This window comes from Xenopus laevis, chromosome 3S, assembly GCF_017654675.1.
Source record: "Xenopus laevis strain J_2021 chromosome 3S, Xenopus_laevis_v10.1, whole genome shotgun sequence".
Taxonomy (NCBI): domain Eukaryota; kingdom Metazoa; phylum Chordata; class Amphibia; order Anura; family Pipidae; genus Xenopus; species Xenopus laevis.
Genome location: NC_054376.1, coordinates 49,479,508 through 49,503,393, shown reverse-complemented (window position 1 = coordinate 49,503,393; position 23,886 = coordinate 49,479,508). Strand labels below are relative to the sequence as shown.

Below are 23,886 nucleotides of genomic sequence, written 5' to 3'. Positions count from 1 at the left end.
TCGCAGCTTCCACTTGCGCGCAGGGGCTTGGACCAAAAATGCCTGATTTTGCCTTTCGCCCTCTGCTCCACTGTGTGTGCCTGCACGCAAGCAGAACCTGTGCGATCAATAGAGTTGGGACAGGGAGCAGATCTGTTTAACGCAGGAGCCGAAGCTCCATGTGCCTTAGCCTTGGCCACTCCATGGGCTAATAACACTGCTGGCATTGTCCTGAATTTTAGCAAGTGGGTGAGCAGTTAAATTGCCTATACTGCCTCTGTTATTTAGGGTTGCTTCAGGCATTTGTCACCTAAAATACACTGTGGAAAAACTGCCCCATGTGCCATTAGCCTAAATAAGCTTGTAAAGTATATACACAGTATGCACTTGTAAATATATACAGTGGGTAGGGACACTACAAATATATTAAACAGTGGGAACTTTAGCCCTAAATGCATTAAATACAATGAGAGGCAATGATTACTGGCCATGGCACAGCAGAAGCTTAGTCTGTAGCTGACTAATCTCCTGTAAAAAGTGAAATGACATCTGGGAATTGTGCAGATACAAATCAGAATGATTTTAAAATGTACCAGTGATTTCTTTTATAAACAGAACCTTGTCCCCATCCACAAGCTTTGAGAATCTCAGGGTCACTTTGATTCTATTGAATCATTTCTAAATGTGTGTTGGGAAAAAAAAAAGTGAAACAACAAAGGAAACTTGTTGATAAAATTTATTTCTAGAGAAAAAAAAGTGCACAAATATATTAGCAAAAGATAAATTTACAAAATGAACTGAAATGTGGGAATGAAGCCTCTTCGGTTGTATTTGCCAAGTCAATTTCAACAGAATTTAGAAGGGATAATCAACTTCAGCTCTCCAAATGGATGAGCCTACAGATAGATAATATAAGCTTCCTCAAATGATTCACCAAAGCATCAATAAAGGGACTGTCTGGAGTAATATATCTAATGGCTTTGGAGGACTGAGCTCAGAATGTAGAAACCCTTTTGTAAAGGGCAAGTATCAGGCAGACACACTGTTTCGTTATATACATTGCAATACTGTACAATTGTGCAGTCACTGTATTCTAATACATTCCAACTCCACTCACATTTGCTCTATTTCACAGTAGGGGAGCTCAGATTAAAATGGGGGAGGAATGATCAATACTGGAGATGAGAAAGATAAAGATATTTAATACAGGCACGGTCAAGGCAAATGTATCTATTTACTGGATAGATTTAAGTAGATAAGGTTATATTTCAAATGTGCAATTTAGCTTAAAATCGTACTTGTTACCATTGATTGGTTGGCTATGTAGAATGCATCTCCCTTTTTTGTGGCCAGACATGTCTAACTAAACTGATCATGGTCCCCCAAGTGCCGGCTTTCCAAGATAAATGAGTTTGTTAAGCAGAAATCTCAAGGCCTCTGAGCTCTAACGAGGTGTAAAAGAGCATATAAGCAGCTGAAGTCTTTACAGATGATACAGATATGTCTGAAACGTCATGGTCGTCAAATTTATACCAGCGCTGTTTCAGTGCATTCTTGCAATAAGCTGTATAGTGTCCTCCATCCAAACCTCCGTAGTGATTCTGAGAAAGAAATGTGTTTTTTTCAGTCATATACCTAATGCTCAGGTACAAACTATGTAGATTTACATAGAGGCACTTTTATCAAAGGTCGAATTTCGAGTTCATGCGAGTTTTTAAGAGCTCCCTTGAACTCGAAATTCAACTAATCGAAATTTATTTAAAAACAGGATTTTCAAAACTCGGTTGAATAGCATTGACCCAAAAACTTGATTTTAGTTTTTTCTCCGAAAAAAAACTAATGTCAGGAAGGCTACAAACAACTCCAAATTGATCCCAGGACGTCTCCCATTGACTAAAACAGCAATTTGGAAGGTTTTAGGTGGTGAATAGTCGAATTTGAGTTCTTAAAGGACCAGTGTATGATAAATCTCTAAAAGCTAATCAAATTTTAACCATAGTTTTGGCCATAAAAAAATGAAAATTCAAATTTTCACTTGGACCCTAGATAAATCTGCTCCTCAGTGTCAGACTGGACTGGCAGGACACAGAGAAAAAACCCAGTGAGCCCTGGTCTTCATTAGCCCCCCGCTGACCCAGACCCACTCCTCTGCCTGGACCTTCCCCTCTCCTCTACATTCCATGGTGGGCAGTGCCCAGGTCTTCCATCACTTCAAAATGAAAGATGGTTGAATGATTCCTAATGGAGGTAGGGAAGTTGTCCCAGAGAGTTAGGGGCAGCCCAACATGGTTTCCCCTCAGTCTTTGGAATCTTGTAGGTCAGACATATTTTAGTGTCTAGTTAGTTTTTTTTTAATAAATTGTACATGACATACATATCAAGCAGATTCATTTTCATACTATATAATGTGACTTAAATAGGCAAATGTTTTGCAGAACCCAACAACATTACTTACCGATACACCAAATAAATTGTATTTTTTGGAACTCTTGGGGCCAATGACGTACGGTGAAAGGTCTAAGCATTCCAAGGGAAAATCTACATATGACTGGAGTTTCTGCCTCCACCTTCCTTCAAATGAAAAGCTTTTAGCAACAAAGACAAAACAAGAAACGTCATATTAGAGCATTGGATAATAAACTTGTTTAAGCTCAGTTTGTCCAAGAAAAAGCAAAGATTTACCGTTTTAAGTGCACTAGAAGAATCGGTGGAAGCTTCCAAATTTCTATTTTTTTCGTAGCAACTCTCTGAGTTTTACAGTTACTGCAATGAAATCGATTACTATCTGTGAGTTTCTCTTCCTTGGCAAATGCTTTAATGCAATCCTAAAAACAACATAAAAATGGATAGCTTTTTCATAATAATTCAGATATAAATATATGCTATACATGGGAAGACATATTTATCAAATTCAAATCTGTCTTATTTTGATTATTAAAAATTCCAAAGATCTTTAGCTTTCCTAAATGCCAACAACCACAATATAACTCCCAATACCACTCTTGTTTAGCAGCGAGATAAGATTACCAGTTCCCAATTATTAAATTAGTAGAAGTAAATTAACCCTGCATTGCTTTAGTGGTTATTGTATATTTCCTACTAGTGATGCGCGGGCCGGACCGATACCCGTGGGACCCATGGGTCGGGAGAGTTGAGCGATTCTCCTGCTCTCCCCGCCTGCCACCGTCAAATGACGGCTTCTGACTTCTTCTTTTATAGACGCTGCGCCTGCTAGCCCCGCCCCTTTTGTGGCATCATTGGCGCAGCAGGTCTATAAAAGGAACCTGGAAATCGGCCGCGGGTTGGGGGTAATCCCGACACCCACGTCACTAAAAACTACAAAGTGGTCCAATTGGTCTCAACTGGATCAATAATTAATCTAATTTCAATATATAATTGTGCTCTCTGAATTATCAATTCATAGAATTTATAAATTATAATATAATAAATTTAAAACTAAAGTGCTTTGTGCTGATCAAACCAATTATGAATTCATCCAATTAAATATAGATATAAAGTGCTCCGTTGATATGAACCGTTGATAAATTCATCCGATTATATAGGGTGCCAATTCATTGTTCACACCAAACTTATTCAACCATTATGCCAAACATGTGATAATTAATATTGCACAATTTTTTAAAAACCTCTAATAAAATCCAATTTGGATTCACCATTGGTTTGATTTGTATGAAGCACTTTAGTTTTAATTAATTTATTATACACTAATTTATAAATTAACTCAATTCGAATTTTTGGGTCGGGACTATTCCATAGAATATTACACATTCAAGTTTTTCATAAATAACCTCCCATTTGAGTTTTGAGAACATTCCAATTTATTAGAGTAAAAAAATATTCATATAAATTCTAAATTCGACCTTTGATAAATAACTCCCTTAATGTTTGTACAGCAAAAACTATTAGTCAAATTGATTTTATGGTCTACAGTTCAACAGTAAAAGACTAATATGGCTGTAATTCATACAATACAATATTATAAGAGCAGTAGCTGGTCCCATTTGAATTGAAACAGTTAAATGTGAACTAGTCTTTTCTGCATATAATGGTGAATAAAGGTGTTGGGACTGTGCACTGTGTATCACTTGGAGGGGGGGGGAACACTCAGCTTTAAAGATAGGAAACATGTGATTTACCTGAAGAGAACATTTGCTTGATGATGGAAGTGGCAGTGATAAATACATGAAGGGCTCAAAGGTTCTGGATTTTTTCTGGCATGTTAGACACTGCACAGTTGATTTAAATTGGCCTTGGAAAAGTGAAACAATGATGGATTCATTGAGTTGCTTGTGTTTGTACCACGCAGAATCGGCAGCTTGGAAGTCACTTAAATGGTCATTGTTTTCTTCTTTTTGCCTTTTCCTATTGTCCGCCTGGAAATAAACAGACAAATTGGACTAGTCTTGGATGCAAAGGAAAAAAACCCCAAAAGAAGACAGACCCTTTACAGTTATACAATAATGTATTCACAATGAAAGAAATGTTGCTAAATTGAGGATAAACCCTACGTACCAAATTGAGTATATGATCAATCTTTATTAGGGATGCACCAAATCCACTATTTTGGATTTGGCCGAACCCTTCGCAAAAGATTTGGCCGAATACCGGAATGAATAACGGAATCCTAATTTGCATATGTAAATAAGGGTTGGAAGGGGAAAAAATATTTTACTTCCTTGTTCTGTGACAAAAAGTCACGCAATTTCCCTCCCCGCCCCCTAATTTGCATATGCTTGGATTCGGTTCTGACAGGCAGAAGGATTCGGCCGAATCCTGCTGAAAAAGGCTGAATCCCGAACCGAATCCTTGATTCGGTGCATCCCTAATCTTTATAGGAAGAATTACAGATAAGTTCTGCAGTAAACCCAAACCAATACTAGTTATTACAGGTTCAAATTACATCAGTGGGCAGCGTTGTAGGAAGAGAAATGCTTTTGTAGTGCAGATAAGTAATAGGCTAATAGCAGACTAGTAGGTTTCTCCATTTGTGTATATTAAATGCATACTTTTGCATTTCTGCACCAAAATCCGTCCCATGTGTGCGGATAGGCTGATGCTGTCCCTGTCACTGCATACAGAACAGAGAGTGGAAGTCTCACCGTTTTTTCTGTGCCTTATACACCCTTAAACGGTGAAATTGAAACTGAAAAGTGGGCACATTATGCATGCATGCAACTGAAACAAACAGAAACCCCAAATCACAATGGAATGAACGATGCATAGCAGAATGCTGTAAGGCAAAAATGAATGATACACAGAGTTACTAGTACAGGTTTGGGACCTGTTATCCAGAATGCTCAAGACCTGGGGTTTTCCAGATAATGTGTCTTTCAGTAATGTCAAAGAGCCAGCAATTCACAATGGAACTGCTTTGAGATGAGCCATTTTTTCCTCCTCTTAACTGGAGGAGTCGTGGTGGGCAGGGGCGTAACTATAGAGGAAGCAGACCCTGCGGCTGCAGGGGGGCCCAGGAGGTATAGGGGCCCCATGAGGCCCAAATTCATATACAATTTCAATAAATATTGGAGAAACAAGTCAACCTCTAAACATTTTGGGGGCCTGAAAAATAATTTGCTGTGGGGCCCAGTAATATCTAGTTACGCCACTGGTGGTGGGGCTTGGGTGTTTTACTATTATAACTAATACTAGGTGGGGCATGGGAGCATTTTAGCAATAAAAGTGTCAGGGAGTTGCTATGTGGTTACCTTCCTATTGTTGTTAGGCTACTGAGGTTAAAGAGGAGGGGGGTGATCTCACTCCAACTTGCAGTACAGCAGTAAAGTGTGACTGAAGTTTATCAGAGCACAAGTCACATGACTGAGACACCTCGGAAACAAACAACATGTCTAGCCTGATGTCAGATTTCAAAATTAAAAATCTGTTTGCTCTTTTAAAAAAGTGGATTTCAGTGCAGGATTCTTCTGGAGTAGCACTACTAACTGATCATTTTGAAAAGTATGTGACAGAATCCCTGTTAATGTGCAGCTGCTGGAACAGTTCATTGTAAAAAAAAAAAAAAATAGATAGGCTGTGCAAAATAGAAAATGTTTCAAATATAGTTAGTAATGTAATGTATAAAGGCTGGAGTGAATGAATGTGTAACATAATAGTCAGAACACTACTTCCTGCTTTTCAGCTCTTTAACTCTGAGTTAGTCAGTGACTTGAAGGGGGGCCACATGGGACATAACTGTTCAGTGAGTTTGCAATTGATCATTAGCATTCAGCTCAGATTCAAAAGCAACAGGTATGACCCCAGGGCCGGAACTAGGGGTAGGCAGAGTAGGCACACAAAGCATATTCTCTGCTGGTGCCGAATACCCGAATCCGCCCATGCTGCCTGTCATTTCATTTTGGGAATGGTGATGTGGATTCAACTACAATAATTACTAATCACAGGATAGAATGTTGCTTGGTAAACTTGCTGCACACTGTGGCTAAGGCTTATGGAAACACTCTGAAAAGTAACGCCACATTATACCACTACATAGATTTTTTTCAAGCGCAATAAAAATCATTGTGGTTAAGTAGCAATGTGTTTAAAAATAGTGATTTACTGCAAATGTATAAAGTGACAGGTCCACTTATCTAAAATGAATTACCACACAAAGACAGACAAACACTTTACTTACTCTCTACAAGGTCATCAAAGGTCACATAAAACAAGAAATAAAAAGAAAATAAGTTTACCAAAACATTAAAATGACTACTTCATATATTATTTAGGTAGTACAACTACACGGCATTACAACAGAAATAAGCACCATCATAAAACTGCCATCCCCACTGCATTGAAGAAAACCAGGACTGTAAGAAACAACTGAAAGGAAAACAGAATATTATATATCTAATGCACCTGCAAGCTATGATAGTGTCACACTGCACAGGTTGCATCTTTGTTGCAAGCTACTTGTGCCCCAGGTGTTGTAATCCATAGCAACCAACAAATATATGACTGGTTGCTATAGATCAATGAAACCTACTATTACATTTCCCCATTAAATGCACAAAACATTTGATATTAATTTGATATTATTAAATTTGTGTATGAAAAGCAACCTGACTGCTACAACACAGCAGTAGTTTAAATATGGTGTTAATCTGAATTATGAACATCTGATGATGATATTGATCACAGTCAGTGTTTCTGGTTCGTGGCCCAGGCAACCAATTGTTATTGTAACTGCAGGTTACAGCTTGACAAAGCTAAATGGCAAATAACTGTAAGAAAGGCTGCAAAAATAAGTCACAAAGACTAATGTGATTAGATGACTGCCATCTAGAATACTAAAATTTAGAATAAATTAGATGGCCAACCAATGAAGCTGTAGAGGAGAATTCAACCCAAAAGTTAAAAAACCCCTATACTCCCTCCTCCCCCCCAGCCTAGCGTCTACCCTGGGCAAATGGCCCTAACTCTTTATTTACCCCTCTGTGCAGTTTCTGTCCAGTGGAGTTCACGGGCTCCATCTTCAGCCGCTTCGGTAACCTTCGGAATGAGACCAGCGCTTCGGCAAGTTTCAGCGCACGCGCAGTTGTTGTGAAACAGAACGTTGCTCCAACTGCGCATGTGCCGCTACGCCGGTCTCATTCTGAAGATTACAGAAGAGAAGAAGATGGCTGCAGTGAACTCCGCTGGACAGAATCGGACAGAGGGGTAAGTAAAGACTTAGGACTGAGGAAGTGGCAGGTGGCCACAAAACGCGTCCAGCATGCAGCCCATGGGACACTCAGGGCACGCAATTTGTACTTTGGATTTTAACTATGATGAAATAAACTTCACCTTTTAAATATATTTTTGATCTCTCTTGGTGCTCCATCAATTGACTATTTTACCGCATTTACCTGGGGGGGGGGGTCTATGTAGGGTAGAGGGGTAGGGTTTTTTTAACTTTTGGGTTTAGTTCTCCTTTAACTGGCTGAAGTGTTATGTGTGGGAAATAAAATAGCATACTGGCCAATGTCCTATTTCAATGAAGGGGCAGATTTACTTAAGTTCACATGGCAAATTTGATTTCGAATTTTTCGAAACTCACAATTTTGAATTTAAAACGACAAATTCGAATGTGAGTTTTCGCTCACCTCGACCAAGGAAACAGTTCTATTTCGATACTCCGCCAGAGGAAAACTCGATTTGAATTCTATTCATGTCGTTCCTATTCAATAGAATGTTAGACGTTCGAGTTTTTTTCATAAATAACCTCCCTTTGGAGTTGTGAGTACTTTCAAATTTATGTCTAGAGAGACAAGCTTTCCTACAAGTCAAATCATTCACGGCTCAATCATGTGACCATACACCAAATGATTGATAGATGGTGAATAGACATAAGTGGTTATCTTTACTTAACTATTTCTTCCTGGTACTCAGATACAAGCAATAGAAACATACCTTATTGAGATCTTCATGCAACCCATCCATTAAAAACAGCAGCAACTCCTGGGAATCTTGATGGCTGTTTCCAGCAAACTGATCATTAATTTTTCCGATTGTTATCTTAAAGTCCCTTGGACTGATACATTTGTACTGACCAGTCCATAATGCTTTCATAATACAGCCAAATTCCTCAGCCACTTCACCTTTATGACCCAACAGATTTGATCTGGAGAAACAGTTATCTATTTATATACATATAAAACAACAAAGAACCTTAATACATGCAGATTGGAAGAAAGAAGAGGGAGAAAGAATATAAAAAGAAATGGTTAATTATATCAAAGGAATTAAGTAAGGAAAGCAATTGTTTAATGGGAAAAAGGAAAACTAGAACTAGGGGACCTAACAAGTTTGGGGGGAGCAGAATCACTCTTAAAGGGGTTGTCCACCTTTGAGATAATTTTTAGTATGATGTAGAGTGATATTCGGAGACAATTTGTAATTCATTTGCATTTTATATTATTTAAGGTTTTTGAGTTATTTAGCTTTTTATTCAGCGACTCTCCAGTTTGCATTTTAAGCAACCTGGCAGCTAGGGTCCAAATTACCCTAGCAACCGGGCATTGAGACTGGAATATGAATAGGAGTGGGCCAGAATAGAAAGATGAGTAATACAAATTAGTAATAACAATACATTTGTAGCCTTACAGAGAATTTGTTTTTAGAAGGGGTCAGTGACGCCCATTTAAAAGCTGCAAAGAGTCAGAAGAAAAAAGGCAAATAATTAAAAAACTATAAAAAATAAATGATGAAAACAAATTGAAAAGTTACTTACAATTAGCCGTTCTATAATATATTAAAAGTTACCTTAAAGGTGAACCACCCCAGGTTGCTAAGACAAAAATAATTAATATAACTGGCAGCTAGTACATTGCAGACTATGAGGATTACCTCAGCCAATGCAAGCAAGCAAGAATATATTTATATTTATATAGAAAAAAATAAACCTATATAAGAAGTATATTAAGCCCTTCCTATATAAATTCTATAGTGCAAAATTGAAAACAGAATATAAGCTTTATCATACTGAAATAAGACATGTTCTAAAAACAATCAATGAGACATACTGTAATTGCATACAGTATGGGGTCCATTATCCAGAAACCCAATATCCAAAAAGCTCATTATGAAAAGGCCATCTCCCACAGACTCCATTCTAGTCAAATAATCCAGATTTTTAAAATTGATTTCCTTTTTCTCTGTAATAATAAAACAGTACCTTGTACTTGATCCAAACTAAGATAAAATGTATCCTTATTTGAAGCAGATAATGTTTAAATTATTCTCTAGTACAGGGGTGTCCAAACTTTTTTCACCAAGGGCCATATGCGGTAAAATATACAAACAGCCGGGCCACTCACTGTGGACACGCCCATTTTGTGGCCACACCCCCTGATTACCATGTTCATTTTACAAATTTTAAATAAGTAACACACACATACAAACACACAGACAGATACACATACACACACACACACACACACAGTGACACACATACATACAGTGACACATACACACATACACACAGTGACACACATACACACAGTGACACACATACATACATACAGACACACACACACATACAGTGACACACACACACAGTGAAACACATACATATAGTGACACACACAGACACACACACACATACAGACAGATACACACACATACATACAGTGACACACACACACAATGACACACACACATACAGACAGACACACACACACACATACAGTGAGGCACACAAACATACAGTGACACACACACACACACACAGTGAAACACATACAGACAGATATACACACACACACATACAATGACACACACACACAGTGGCACACATACAGACAGACACACACACAGTAACTCACACACTCGATCTGTAACTGACTCCCTTGCCCGGCTGCAGCCTCACTAAATCCACCCCTCCCCCAAGCCAAGCACCTAGCAGTTACTCACAGTTCATCAGATGCACGAAATCCAGCCATGCTTTCAGTTGTTTACCGGCACCCCCCTCCCTCCCCGCACTACACTAAACTCCAGTCACGGGGAGGGGAGGGCGGAGTTTAGGAAAAGCTTCCTCGAGTCTACACTGAAGCACTGTAGGTTCCGCCCCTCAATGACGCCGTGGTAGGAAACTTTTTTTTCTGGATGCTGAGAGGGGGGAGGGATTTTTTCACGCTGCGGGCCAATTAAAAATGGATATCGGGCCGCATTTGGCCCGCGGGCCGTAGTTTGGACACCCCTGCTCTAGTAGACTTAAAAGTATGAAGATCCATATCATGGAAAAATCGGTTATCCAGCATTCTGGATAACAGATCCCATACCTGTATTTTCAACCTCTGTCTGTCTTCATGCAGGAGTTGGGTGTTTGATTCTGAATGACAGTTAGGTCTAATATAGCATTTTAGGGGGCTAATTTACCTAGAAAATGTATTAGCGCAAACACTCTTTTAAACTGCCAATGAAAATCTGCATGAGGAAAGAATCTAGAGATGATGAAATAGAGAAGAGTAACTTGATTATTTTAGAAATAGGTAAGAATTTTTAACTGATTATATTTAGAAAGTTTCTTATTTCAGTTTGATGAATCTTATAATAAATTTTTATTTTTGTGATAGTTCCCTTTAATTCACTTTTATTTCAGCTTTCTTTTTTAAATATTTACTTTTTAAATGCTCACGATAAATGGTTAAAATAAGGATGTGACATAGATAGCAGGGATGCACCGAATCCAGGATTCGGTTCAGGATTCAGTCTTTTTCAGCAGGATTCGGATTTGCCCGAATCATTCTGTCTGGTGCATCTCTAATAGATAGTGGCTTAAAGAATCCAAAGGAATTCAGTCAACTTAATTATAAACTTCCCTCCTCACTGGAGGTCAGGACAAGAATTTTTTTTGTTGGAGCTTAAGGTTCTATTTAACATACCTGTTGATATCTGCTTGGTAAAAATTTTTATTGAAGTACTCAGTTAAATGTGGAGTGTTGCAAAGACACTGTAAGATGGAATTCATATAACAAGTATTTCCAAGGTTTCTGAGTCCAGTTAGAGCTGGACCAGCACCACCAAACACAGGATTAAGACTTCGGATCTTAGATGCTGGTAGCTTTGTGATTTCAGCTTTGGTATTGAGTATCGATGGTCTGTAAAAAACATAGTAATATTACTAACTTGCTCTTCCAACAGAATAAAATAAGGGGGTAGACACAGTCTACAGTCTGTAGATTAGAACAAATATTATATTTTAAGATAATGGTTTATTTTAATCTGTGCTTCCTACTTTGTACACACGGTAATTATCCTGCTGAAACAGGAAACACCTCATGCCAGAAAGTAAGATCCATACAGAAATGATTAGGCAGAAACGGGTGAGAACTCACTGGCCTGCACACAGACCTGACTTCAACTCAACAGCCAGGACTGACTGGCCAACATCAGTCTCCAACCATGTTAGAATGAAAGCAAATCCCACCAACAATGTGTCAATGTTTAGTGGAAAGCCTTCCCAGAAGAAGGGGGCAAAGGCTGTTTCGGCAGCAAAAAGCAGACCAGCATCATATATTAAAATTATGTATGTCTCATTTTTGGTTTTGGAATGAGAAGCTGGAGTGGGTGATGTCCACATATAATGTATATAAATAAAACAAATACACTATGATACTCCCTTTACTACAAGGACTGGTAACAGCATAATAATATATGAATGTGTTCAACTGTAAAGTTACCATAAAAGTCAGGATTGAAAGACTGGCTTACTTGTTTTCACGGTTAATATGAGGCATTGGTTTCTTCTTGTCTTCATCCTTCATGGCTTGTGCTAAATCAGGTGATGAGTAAGATCGTTTAAGCTTGGTCTGTTCTCTATCATTGTCAGAGTGGACCTGTACCTTGGCTTTTTGAGTTGGAGTGGTTGAAGGGGTGGAGGAAGCAGCCATTTCAGGAGGATACATATGAACTGTGTGTGTTGGTGAATGATAGTATCGGTAGGTTCCAGTTACAGCATCAAGGAACTAAATAGAAAAAAGGAGATTTTGTGTACTCACCGTTAAATCTCTTTCTCTTCAGTCGCTTGGGGGACACAGGGACAGTGGGTATAGCTGGAACCACTAGGAGGCAGGACACAATAAAAAAAAAAATAGAAAATTGACCCCTCCTCCTCCTGCTATACCCCTCCTCTGTAGGCAGAGACACTCAGTTCGTACCAAAGGAGAAACAGGAGGTTATCAATAATCAACAGAAAATCTGATAACTAATTACAAGAAGAACAGTCTGAAGCCAAGAGAAGGCCTCTATTCAGGGAGGGAAGCCCTGTGTCCCCCAAGCGACTGAAGAGAAAGAGATTTAACGGTGAGTACACAAAATCTCCTTTTCTCTAGGTCTGCTTGGGGGACACAGGGACAGTGGGGACGTACCAAAGCTGTCCCCTGAATCTAGGGCGGGATGTAGAGGCCTACGTGGAACCAGCCACTGCAGCCTGAAGTACCTTCCTGCCATAGTGGGTGTCAGATGCCACAAGGTGCCAAACTGGTAAAATTTGGCAAAAGTATGGATCGAAGTCCACGTTGCAGCCTTGTTCCGCTGAGGCTTATTTTCGAAAAGCCCTCTGGAGGAATGTGCCCTGATTGATCTGGGTGAACCTGACCCTGTGATGAATAGGATCTCCGGAAGGCCTGCTTTATCCATCAGGATATGGTGGTCTAAGGACAAGGAGTCCGATAGTCGATGTCCTCAACCCGGTGCAGGTAAAACTTGAGGGCCCTAACGGGGTCGAGGGTGTGCAGTGCTGCTTCCTTCGCATTGGAAAGGGATGGGCAGAAGGTAGGAATCGTAATTTCCTGGTTGAGGTGGAAAGTGGAAACCACCTTGGGAAGAAAAGAGGGAGAAGTATGAAGTACTGCCCTGTCGTTCCGGAAGGTCAACAGAGGAGACCTACAGGATTGGGCAGAGATCTCAGATACTCTCCGTGCTGAGGCAATAGCCAGCAGAAAAAACTGTTTTCCATGTGAGCCACTGAAGTGGAATAGAATACATGGGTTTAAAGGGAGTGTGTTGCAGGGCACGTAGGACTAGGGTTAAGTCCCAATTTGGCACCGGTGAAAGTACCGGGCGCTTTATGTGGGCCATTCCCTGAAGAAAAATCCTAACATCTGGGAACAAGGCAAGAGGTCTTTGGAACAGGATGGAAGTGCCGAAAACTGAGATTTCAGTGATCCGAGGGACATGTGCAGGGACAGTCCCTCCTGTATAAGGCCAGAAGGAGTGGAGTGGAAAACTTCAGTGAATTGAAACCATTACATTGGCACCACCAATGGTAAGTGAACCAGACCCAATGGTACGTCTTGGCGGAGACCGGTTTGCGGGCTGCACGCATGGTAGAATGACAGTGTCAGAGAACCCCTTCCGTCTTAGAATCGCAGTTTCAGTAGCCACGCCATCAAATTGAGGGTGGCAGGACAGTGGTGAAGGATTGGACCCTGAGAGAGAAGGTCCAGGATGAGAGGCCAAGGTTCCTCTACTGAGAGATGCACTAGATCCTAGACCCAGGATCTACAGGGCCATGTTGGAGCTATGAGGATGAGAGTATGAGTTCTCTCTGAAGTTTCTTGATCTTTCTTGGAATGAACGCAAGATGGAAGTCCCAGGGAGAGGTGAGGGCGTCTGCCGCCAGAGGGTCCCTGGACCTTGCAAAGAAGAGAGGAACTTTACGATTGTGATCGACCTCTGGCGTCCCCCATCTTTGAGTGATCTTGTGGAAGATGTTGTCCTTTACAGGCCACTCGCAGGGATCTAGGGATGTCTGCTGAGAAATCTGCTTCCCAGTTTAAGAGACCTGGAATGAAGATGGCTGACAGGCGAGTCGGATTGCCTGTATCTCAAGAAGGTTGATGTGAAGACATTGTTCCGATAGAGACCAGCGACCCTGCGCTGACCGACCCTCTGCACTGCTCCCCAACCGGAGAGGCTTGCATCTGTGGTGAGCAGTCACCATTGTGGATCCCCTAGGGGTCTGCCCCTGGTCAGGTGACTGGTTTGCATCAACCAGAGAAGAGAGACTCGAGTCCTGCGGGATAAACGAAATTCCAGGAGAAGGGATTTGTGCCTCCAGGCCGCAAGAATATTCCACTGAAACTCCCTGAGGTGACGTTGGGTGAAGGGAACTGATTCTATCATCGAAACCATGACTCCCAACACCTTCATGTAGAATCTCGCGGTGTGGGACTTGGAGAGGAGAGACCGCACGAGGGTCCGCAATGCTGGACCTTGTCACTGGGAGAGTTTGTGTCTGGATGTTGAACTGCATCCAGAGGAAGACCATAGATTGGCTTGGGGTTAACGAGGACTTGTCCAGGTTGATGAACCAACCAAACTGCTGTAATCGAACCATGGTGAAGTGCAACGCCTGCTGGGCCACTGCAAATTAAGGTGCCTTGATCAGGAGATCGTCCAGATAAGGAGTTATGGAGATCCCCCTGGTGCGGATTAGAGCAGTGGCCACCGACATGATCTTGGTGAAGACACGAGGGGCCGAGTTCAGGCCAAGGTCTGTGAGTTGGAAGTGGCGATTTTGGAAGGCAAATCGCAAGAATCTCTGATGGGGACAGAAAATTGGGGCCGCAATGACAGACCTGAGGAATTCCAACTTGAACCTTCACGGTCGAATGAATGTATGGAGGATTGTCCGAACAGATCCATCCTTCTTGGGAACTACAAACAAGTTTGAGTAATAGCCTCGGAATCTCTCCTCAGTCGGAAAAGGGATGATGACCTCTGAACGGATAAGCTTGCAGATCGCGTCGTGCAGCGCCTGAGGCTTTTGATGCCCTTGAGGATATCTGGACATGAAGAACCGGCCGGGCGGGAGAGAAGCAAATTCTAGGTGGTAGGCTTGACTCACGACCTTGTGTACCCAGGCGTCTTGAGTCAGATTCTTCCAGGAGTCGGCAAACCTGCAAAGTCTCCCCCCCCCCTACGGCTGAGTCGCTGAAGGGAAGAAGGGGTGAGTAATGCAGACGTGGACTTGCGGGACTGCCAGGATGGCCTGGACATTCCACTGAAGCGTCCTCTGCAGGTGGTGGAGTGTCGTGAGAGACTTTCCGCAGTTTCATCCAGAGAGATCTGCGAACCGATACCGACAAGTCAAGTCGGCTGAAGTTCTGCTAATCACCTGTAGCACATCGAGGGAGGCTTCACATAGGTAGTCAGCCTCCTTGATTTGCGAGGCCAAATGAGCGAGTTCTTCACGGGGGACCCTTGTGGCAATCGCTCGGCATAAGGCGTCCGACCAAGTTTGGACGGCTCTACTTACCCAAGCCGAGTCTAGAACAGGCCGAAGGGAGGTACCTGAAGCAGAGAAGAGGGAACTTAGAATGCCCTCAAGCTTCTTGTCCGTGGAGTCCTTGAAGGAGGCTGCATCAGGAACTGGTAAAGCAGTGTCCTTAGATAGTCGAGAGACAGGCGCGTCCACTGAAGGTGGGGAGGTCCACTTTTCCGTTAGTTCCTGTGGAAAAGGATATAGTTTGAGAAAAACGGAAACATCCCTCTGGCTTGAACCATTCCTGTTGTATAATTTGCTCGAGTTGAGCATGAGAGAGGAAAGGAAGGTGAGGACCTGCTGCGGCGCTTAAACAAGGAGGTACTGCAACTAGGTTCAGGCTCCTTTAAGTAAAAGGGTCTCTAATACTGAAATGAGGGAATCAAAGGCCTCGGAGGAGAGTTTGGGGGGATTCCCCTTACTCTGGGTCGGAACTGTGAGATAGTTCACCATCAGACAGAGCCGGATCCTCCTCGGAGTCAGGCGGCAGGGATGAAGTAGTGATGGACTCCGCCTCACACTCATCCTCGGAAGGAGAGGGGGCTCTACATTTTGGAGGCTTAGGCCGAGGCTTATCTAGCCACGGGACTCCACCAATTTAGGAATGCCGGCGGCAAGCTTAGATCCCCATTCTGGGGGAGGCTGGGGGTCCAGGGGGGTGGAGTCCCGGGGCTGGCCTGATGGGTCCCCATGGGAGGCTTGGCTTACCTGAGGACGGAGTTCTGACGTTTCCGAAACTGCATCAGGTGGCTTGCACGTGGAACACAGAGGGTCCTTGTGACCAGATGTGGCATTTGGCACAAGCTAAATACTTAACCGATGAAGTAGTTGCTGGCCTGGAAAAAATGTTATCACCTGTACCTTCAGACATGTTGTACACAAGCTGTTCCTGTAAGAGAGGAATTAAGTTAACAATATATATAATGTAGGTTATATATATAACTTAAAATGCCTCCCCATGGTACTGCTGGGAGTAAAGCCTTGGAGGGGAGTAAAGGCTGATAAGGCAGTAATTACAAAGCCTGCTGCCCTGTGGCATTAGCTAAAAACCCCACTGTGTCAGAAGTACTGCCCTGTTGTGTTCTTAGAAAAAACAGGGGGGGGGGGGCTGCGCTGCAGAGAAGATAGGAAAGAGTTCTGCCCAGTGTGGCGAGTCTGCTAGTAATGGAACCTCCTCCAGAATCAATGGGAAGTAGTTGCCTGGGCACACAATGGAGAGTGCGAAGAATGGCCCCTCCCCTAGCAGTGACATATGGTGCAGACGCACGCCTTAGAAAAAAGGTGCATAAGGGACTGGCGCGCACTTTTTGGGTTGCACACAGGGTGCAAGTACAGTAAGTGCAAAATCTGCCCCAGCCGTTGCCTCCCCAGGTAGAGTGAAAGACAGCCCTGGTGAAGTCTCTTGTAAAATAGTGGTGCGCAACTGGTGCTAAGCCCACAATAACTCACTTGTGCTGCTGACAGTGAGGACAGTAGGAAACATAAGCGCCATTCCCATTCTGGACAATTTGTAGAGATGATTTGGCAGCTGTGCTCTCAATCTCAGTAAGCCACACCCGCTCCAGGTGTAGGAAATTAACCAATTAGCTAGAGAACTGAGAGAAAGCAAGTGAAAAGGCAGACCTTGCTGCTAGGTGCTCTTTATTGCACACAACATGTTTCAGGCTAGAAGCCCTTTATCAAGTGCCTGTGTGTTTGGTGGAGGCTGATTAACATACTGCCTGGGTCTGAACTAGTGACCTGCAGGTTGCAACAAAGTCTCCTATACTGCTGTGCAAGGCAGATGGATTGTGCAGAGGGGGAGGGGGGCTCAGAGAGTGAATAGGCTGCTATTAAGGATATATGCTTACCTTAAATGAGCCACGGCAGGAGTTCCCAGACTGTAGTGTAGGGATCCTTGGGGCATATAAGGAGGATTGAGCAACAGGATGAACCTGGCTATACCTCAGCCCTGTGTCCCGGCCAGCGCATCCTCTCTCTGTATGTCAGAGGGAGGGAATCAATGCTGGATGGTAAGTGCAGAGCACAAGAGACCCCGGTGACATCCTCAAGTAATGGATCAGACTACTCAGTGTAGCTGTCCAGCTCCATATAATGTGAAGGAATTGTAATGAAATAAAAATAAAAGAGCAAAATAAATAGTAAAATACTCCTGAATGCAGGAGACGGTCCTAACCTCCTGAGGACACAACGAAACTGAGTGTCTCTGCCTACAGAGGAGGGGTATAGCAGGAGGAGGAGGGGTCAATTTTCTATTTTTTTTTTTATTGTGTCCTGCCTCCTAGTGGTTCCAGCTATACCCACTGTCCCTGTGTCCCCCAAGCAGACCTGGAGAAAGTACATTTTGGCTAGAAACAAATTAAATGCCTGCTACAGCATGTCAAAATAGCAGTCTCAATAAGATTTTGCTCAAAGAATTGCCAAAATAGATAAAAATGGTAAAGTATGACACTTCTTTACTTATTATGATGACACAATAGCATGAAATTGTGCAGTTTTACCTTCACCCAACCTTCTGGCATTCCCGGAACCGTTCTACCCATCTCCTCACTTCTTGCTCGAACTAAAGGCTCCCGCTAAAAAAATAAATAAGAAAAACATGTATGAGCAATACAATATGTACAAATTAAAATCTTGTTACTAAGATTAATAAACTTGAAATCCCTTTTCCTCCTTATTCATACAGTCAGAGAAACAAGCTCACATGCACAAACCATTTAATCTTACATATGGCCAGGGGAAACCAAATATATTTAAATTTTAAAGTAGTTTTTTTTTAAACTTAAAAAAAAACTTAAAAACTTAAAATAGAATATCACAACACACTTCTGCAGTTTGCATTCATTAGAGGTTTCTGAAATATTTGCGTTTTTACACTGCCAATACCTGACTTTTTGCTCAACAGCTATCTTTTAGTGTCAGAGAGATTATATATAGAGAGAGAAATATATATATATATATATATATATATATAGTAACAAAGCAGCTGGGGTAGTTATAGATGGGCGATATGTTTCTCCCAGGGTGTTATATAATACAACACCCTGGAACATGGAATAATATTAATACTGACCAAAGCTGCAAGGTAACTGCTGCAGCTAAAGTACCTGACTGACCTTGGGAGGAAGGACCCCTCCCACCTCAGAGTGAGAAAGAGCAGGAGCTGCACTGCACAGGGAAGGTACCGATTACCAGTGATTGTGTAATATATTTTGGTTCTTTTGTTAAGTTGGCGTTGGGGAAGCCACCCATCTGTAGTTAGGCTGCCAACTGTGCTTAGCTAGCGCTCTGGTGCAAGGGTTTATTTTTCCTTGTTTTCATTTCTTTGTGTGCTTGTTACCAAAGACTCTGTAACAGAATAAACTGCAGGCATTTGCCTATAAGAAGAGCGACTTCTGTGACTGCTTTGTTTACCCTAAAGGATTGTGGAAAGCGGCCCCAAGACACTGACCCAGGTACCCCTACAGGTCTAGTTGTCACAATATATAATATACACATATATATATTGCAGAAATCAACATGCAAAATTCTTACTTTTGGTTTGTCTTCTTCACAGCTGTCTTTTGTGATCACATCAGATTTATGTTCTTCACTATTTGCAGGAGGCTGTAAAAAGAAGTTATATGTTGTTATTATTGGCAAGTTTATAACATTTAACATAAACATATAACATAAACAGCTGACCAGTAAATGCTACCTGTTGCATGGTTGCTATGGGTTACTAGGCAAACATAACGACTTTTATTATATCACCCCTTAAAGGAGAAGGAAACCCCTACGCGCAAAAGCCGTCCACCCTCCCCTGTGTTGCCCCCCTCCCTCCTGGCCTACCTGTCCCCCCTAACTTGTTACTCACAAACTTTGTGACTTTCGGGAGCATGCGCAGTAGATCCTTACCGGTAAATCCCTCTACTGCGCATGCGCCACCAAATGCCGGCGAATACAGGAAGAATAGCTCACGGGCGAACATGGCTGCACGGAGGGGTCAGTAACAAGTTAGGGGCATTTGCCCAGGGGGGAGGGATTTTAGCGCTGAAGGGGTTGAATTCTCCTTTAAAGGAGGAGTTTTAAACATGCACTGGAAAAAAATGCACTGGATAATAGGTACTACTTCTTAAAAGTAGAGGGAAGAAAAAAAAAAGTACACTGCTTGTGTGCATAAAGTTTTGAAGTCATGGGGACATGTGTTTCTAGATGGAAGCAACTAAAAGCAATTGGCACACCTACTACCATTAGAACACACTGTATAGAAAGCAATGGCAAATTGTTTATTAATAGAGTAATTGCCTTGCTCCACATTTCTATAGGTCGATAACCAGTGAATATTAGTAATTAGTTCCCTTCATTTGATAGCCTTTAAAAAAATAGTTTGCAGTACAAATCAACACTTAGCTCAGGAAGTAGCAAATAAATGCGTTCTCCTTCACAACTACAATGGTAATTTAGATTATCCTCTATAATGCCTAATTTTGGAAACCTATAGGTCTGTTAAAGGAGAAGGAAACCCCCAGGGCGCTAAACCCCTCCCCCCCTCCCCTGTGCTGCCCCCCCCTCCCTCCTCCCCCCTGGCCTACCTGTCCCCCTGGGCAAATGCCCCTAACTTTTTACTCACCCCTCTGCGCAGGTCCTGTCCACGGAGTACGCAGTCGCCATCTTCTCCCACGCGCGTCTTCTTCCTGCTCTGATCGGCGTTTTCTGGCGCATGCGCAGTAGGAACAGGTACCGGTACGGCTCTACTGCGCATGCGCCGAATGTCACGAAGTGAAATCGGAAAACTTCGTGACATTCGGCGCATGCGCAGTAGAGCCGTACCGGTACCTGTTCCTACTGCGCATGCGCCAGAAAACGCCGATCAGAGCAGGAAGAAGACGCGCGTGGGAGAAGATGGCGACTGCGTACTCCGTGGACAGGACCTGCGCAGAGGGGTGAGTAAAAAGTTAGGGGCATTTGCCCAGGGGGACAGGTAGGCCAGGGGGGAGGAGGGAGGGGGGGCAGCACAGGGGAGGGGGGGAGGGGTTTAGCGCCCTGGGGGTTTCCTTCTCCTTTAATGATTCAGGAAGTGCGTTTTGTAAAAATTTTATTTGGGATAAAATGTTTTCTGTGTTCACCTCTATAGAACTATTCAACAAACGTAGGTTTGGATGGAGCACATAACTCGCAGGCTCTGCCGCAAACAAATTTATTGAATAACAACATGTTTCGGATCACATGGATCCTTTTTCAAGTCATGTGATCCAAAATATGTTGTGATTCAATGAATTTGTTTGCGGCAGAGCCTGCGAGTTATGTGCTCCATCCAAACCTACGTTTGTTGATTTGTTTGTGGGTCTCCTGGTGTGGCCTGACTGGAGAGTGAGCACGGTACACAGGTGAAGGTGACTGAACTTATTTGCTGAAAGTTTCACCTCTATAGAAACAGTCACGTCTGTTAATGAGCAAAATTACCCCTTGAGGAGGAACAGAAGAATCAATATTTTTCTTTTTATCATCAGGGGAGGGTTTATCAGTATACAGCCTTTTTGTCTCCGCAGGTTCTTTTCCAGCAGCAATTGGGTGTTTCTTATCAAACTCCTCCTTTTTGTGCAATTCATTCTGTTCAGATTCTTTCTCATCATTCCTCTTTGTGTTCTCTTTTTCTTCATGTGCACAGGCATTATCAGTTTTGTCTTCTGCATTCGATTCTAATTTCCCTTTGATTTCTTCACTCTTTTCCTTTATGTTTTTATCAAACTGAACATGGATATCAGATTTAACTGATTTGGAGTCTAGTGATGGTTTTGTGGAACGGTCTGGGATAGGCTTTCCATTTTGCATTGGCTGTTTTTCTTTGGCTTCATGCTTAAATTTTGAGGTGCTATCAGTAACTTTCACTGAGGGTTTCTTTGTCCGATCAATCTAATGGATATAATTAAAAAGATAAAATATTTCATGAATGGTCACTACAACAGAAACAAAACCAAAAAACAATTCTGTGACCTTAAAGAATATAAAAACAGGAATTTATCTCAACAGGCAGCATTTAAAATTTATGTCTATCTTTTATGAAAGTGAGCATATCAACGTAATATCATCTCTCTCTCTCTCTCTCTCTCTCTCTCTCTCTCATCAGAAATAAAGACTGTTTTCAATTACTTTCTATTTGCAACTTTTTTTCATAATTTAATTTTTCACCCTCTGATGTCTTTCGGAAACAGCTCTGGGAGGGGGTTTCTGACTCTGTAGCTGTTCTAAAGTGATACATTAAGTTGATACATTTCTTATCTTTGTCCCTGTTGAATTCTTCTTGAATTTCATCAAAGGCAGCTGATTCAGATTCAGCACATTGGTCACTGAGCTGCCAGACTGAAGCACCAGAGACCAGAATACTTCAATTTTGGAAAAACATGTTTAAATAATTAAAAATGGAAAGTAATTGAAAAAAAAGTCTTTACTACTAATGAACAGTCTGAAAACAATTGAAAAAATGTTTGGAAGGTGAACAACCCCTTTAACAAAATTTGTTTACCAATATTTATCTCACAAATATACCTACTTGAGGAATCATTTTCACAGTATTCTGTGGGTGACATACATTCACAGACTCTGTCTGAACTTCAGGTACAGGGTCATCTTTTAGTATTACATCAACAGATTCCTCTTGTGTTTTAACTGCATTTATAACATCCCCATTGTTGCTTTCTTTGATGTATACAGGGGGTAGCTCTACTTGGGCAAGAGATGGCGGAGCTGTTGGTTCTTCTAGAGATGGATAACTGAAGTCCACTAAGAAAAAGGGGACAAAAAGTTATTTACATGCACATTTCCTGGATTGTATTTGTAATAACATACAATGGTATTCCATTACACATGCATCTCTCTCTGCAATAGCTCTTAGCACTTAGGTTTCTAATCAGATTCACCACATGACTCACTTTTACGTCAAAGGCATGTCTCACAATAACTGTTACAAGCTTTCCCATTTGTGTAAGGCAACGTGTGAATGCTGAGAGCTGTGTTTCTGTCTTCTTCCTCAGTAAAAATGGCAGAAACAAAATACAGAGAATGCTCAGATTGGTCGCCATAACTAGTGATTTTCTGGAATTATGCAAACTACCTGTATATAAAATAGTCATGACCCCAAAAAATGGAGACATCCGTTTTGCTTCCAAAAGCCATGAGATTCCTGATGTCCTACTGTTTTTCTGTGAAAATAGAGGTCAGTGAAGTTTTCTGCAAACAGGAGCACAGGTCCAGGTTGTCAGGAAAGAGATTATAATCACTGGGGGTTCACATCTTAAAATGTTACTGAAAAATATTCTTTTCAACTTATAGCTCATGTTATAATTATTGTAAAGGAGAACCCTGGAGCGATCTTCCTACTTTGCATCAGTAAATAGCCAAATTTAAGCAAAAAGCCATCTTTTTCACTTACTGTGCAAATTATGAAAAAAAAAATAATAAAGTTTTAGGACATCCTTCCTCCTAAATGGAAAGGAACCCTATTTATATAAAGTAGTCACATTTCAGAGGTCTTCCTCTTCCTGAACTACATTACAATCGCAACCCCAGTACTGCAGTGCACCGCATAGAGATTGGAGTGGCCATCTTGGCCACTTGCTATATTTTCCCCAGCTATTTGTCAGCCTGGGATATGTGCAGCTGAACCCAATCTGCTTCTGATTTTCAATTGCACATGCTCCAGGTCAGCCTTTCTTTCCTGGAAAAAGGTGAAGTGATCAGAGATGGTGCCAACCCAGCTGCACTACTCTTATGGTAAGCAGGGCAGTACTGAGGGGTGACTATAGTGTTGTTTGGCAGGGGAGAGAAAGGTCGGGGACCCGTCAAGCAAAAAAAATATTCAAAATCCTATTTTATCACATTAGTCAAGCATAATGAACTTTAATTACACTATATAAATTATTTGAATCTTGCTTACTTCAGTCTGAGATTTTAAAATTATAGCAAGCAGGCAGCAGCCATTTTATGCACACTGTTATTGAGGCAAGCCTTGTTTAATCTCAGAATCTTGTTTGTGCACCAGAATGGGGGACCCGATGTCCATCCCCATGACCTGGCTACACATTTAAATGGTAAAGAGAATGTGTGGAAAGCAGTGACATCTAAGAAGTGCTGAATGAAAAGTGAAAGTAATTCTCTGCCCC

The 23,886-nt window shown here is 41.8% G+C and overlaps 1 protein-coding gene across 2 annotated transcripts in view; it reads right to left on the bottom strand.

The window, feature by feature from the left end:
* Positions 1–700: 700 nt before the first annotated feature.
* The window catches only part of usp8.S (ubiquitin specific peptidase 8 S homeolog), a 39,613-nt gene continuing 16,427 nt past the window's right edge, over positions 701–23,886 (bottom strand). Inside the window, exons 10-21 of one of the 2 annotated variants that reach the window (XM_018255399.2) lie at positions 22,278–22,507; positions 21,191–21,640; positions 19,280–19,351; positions 18,247–18,321; positions 12,190–12,443; positions 11,361–11,576; positions 8,389–8,599; positions 6,632–6,634; positions 4,137–4,373; positions 2,662–2,804; positions 2,435–2,564; positions 701–1,580 (exon numbers count right to left, since the gene is read on the bottom strand). In XM_018255399.2, coding sequence (XP_018110888.1) covers positions 1,395–1,580; positions 2,435–2,564; positions 2,662–2,804; positions 4,137–4,373; positions 6,632–6,634; positions 8,389–8,599; positions 11,361–11,576; positions 12,190–12,443; positions 18,247–18,321; positions 19,280–19,351; positions 21,191–21,640; positions 22,278–22,507 — 2,207 coding nt within the window. In that variant the 3' untranslated portion in view covers positions 701–1,394. The remainder of the gene's footprint in view (positions 1,581–2,434; positions 2,565–2,661; positions 2,805–4,136; positions 4,374–6,631; positions 6,635–8,388; positions 8,600–11,360; positions 11,577–12,189; positions 12,444–18,246; positions 18,322–19,279; positions 19,352–21,190; positions 21,641–22,277; positions 22,508–23,886) is intronic. The other variant, XM_018255400.2, reaches the window with a different exon arrangement.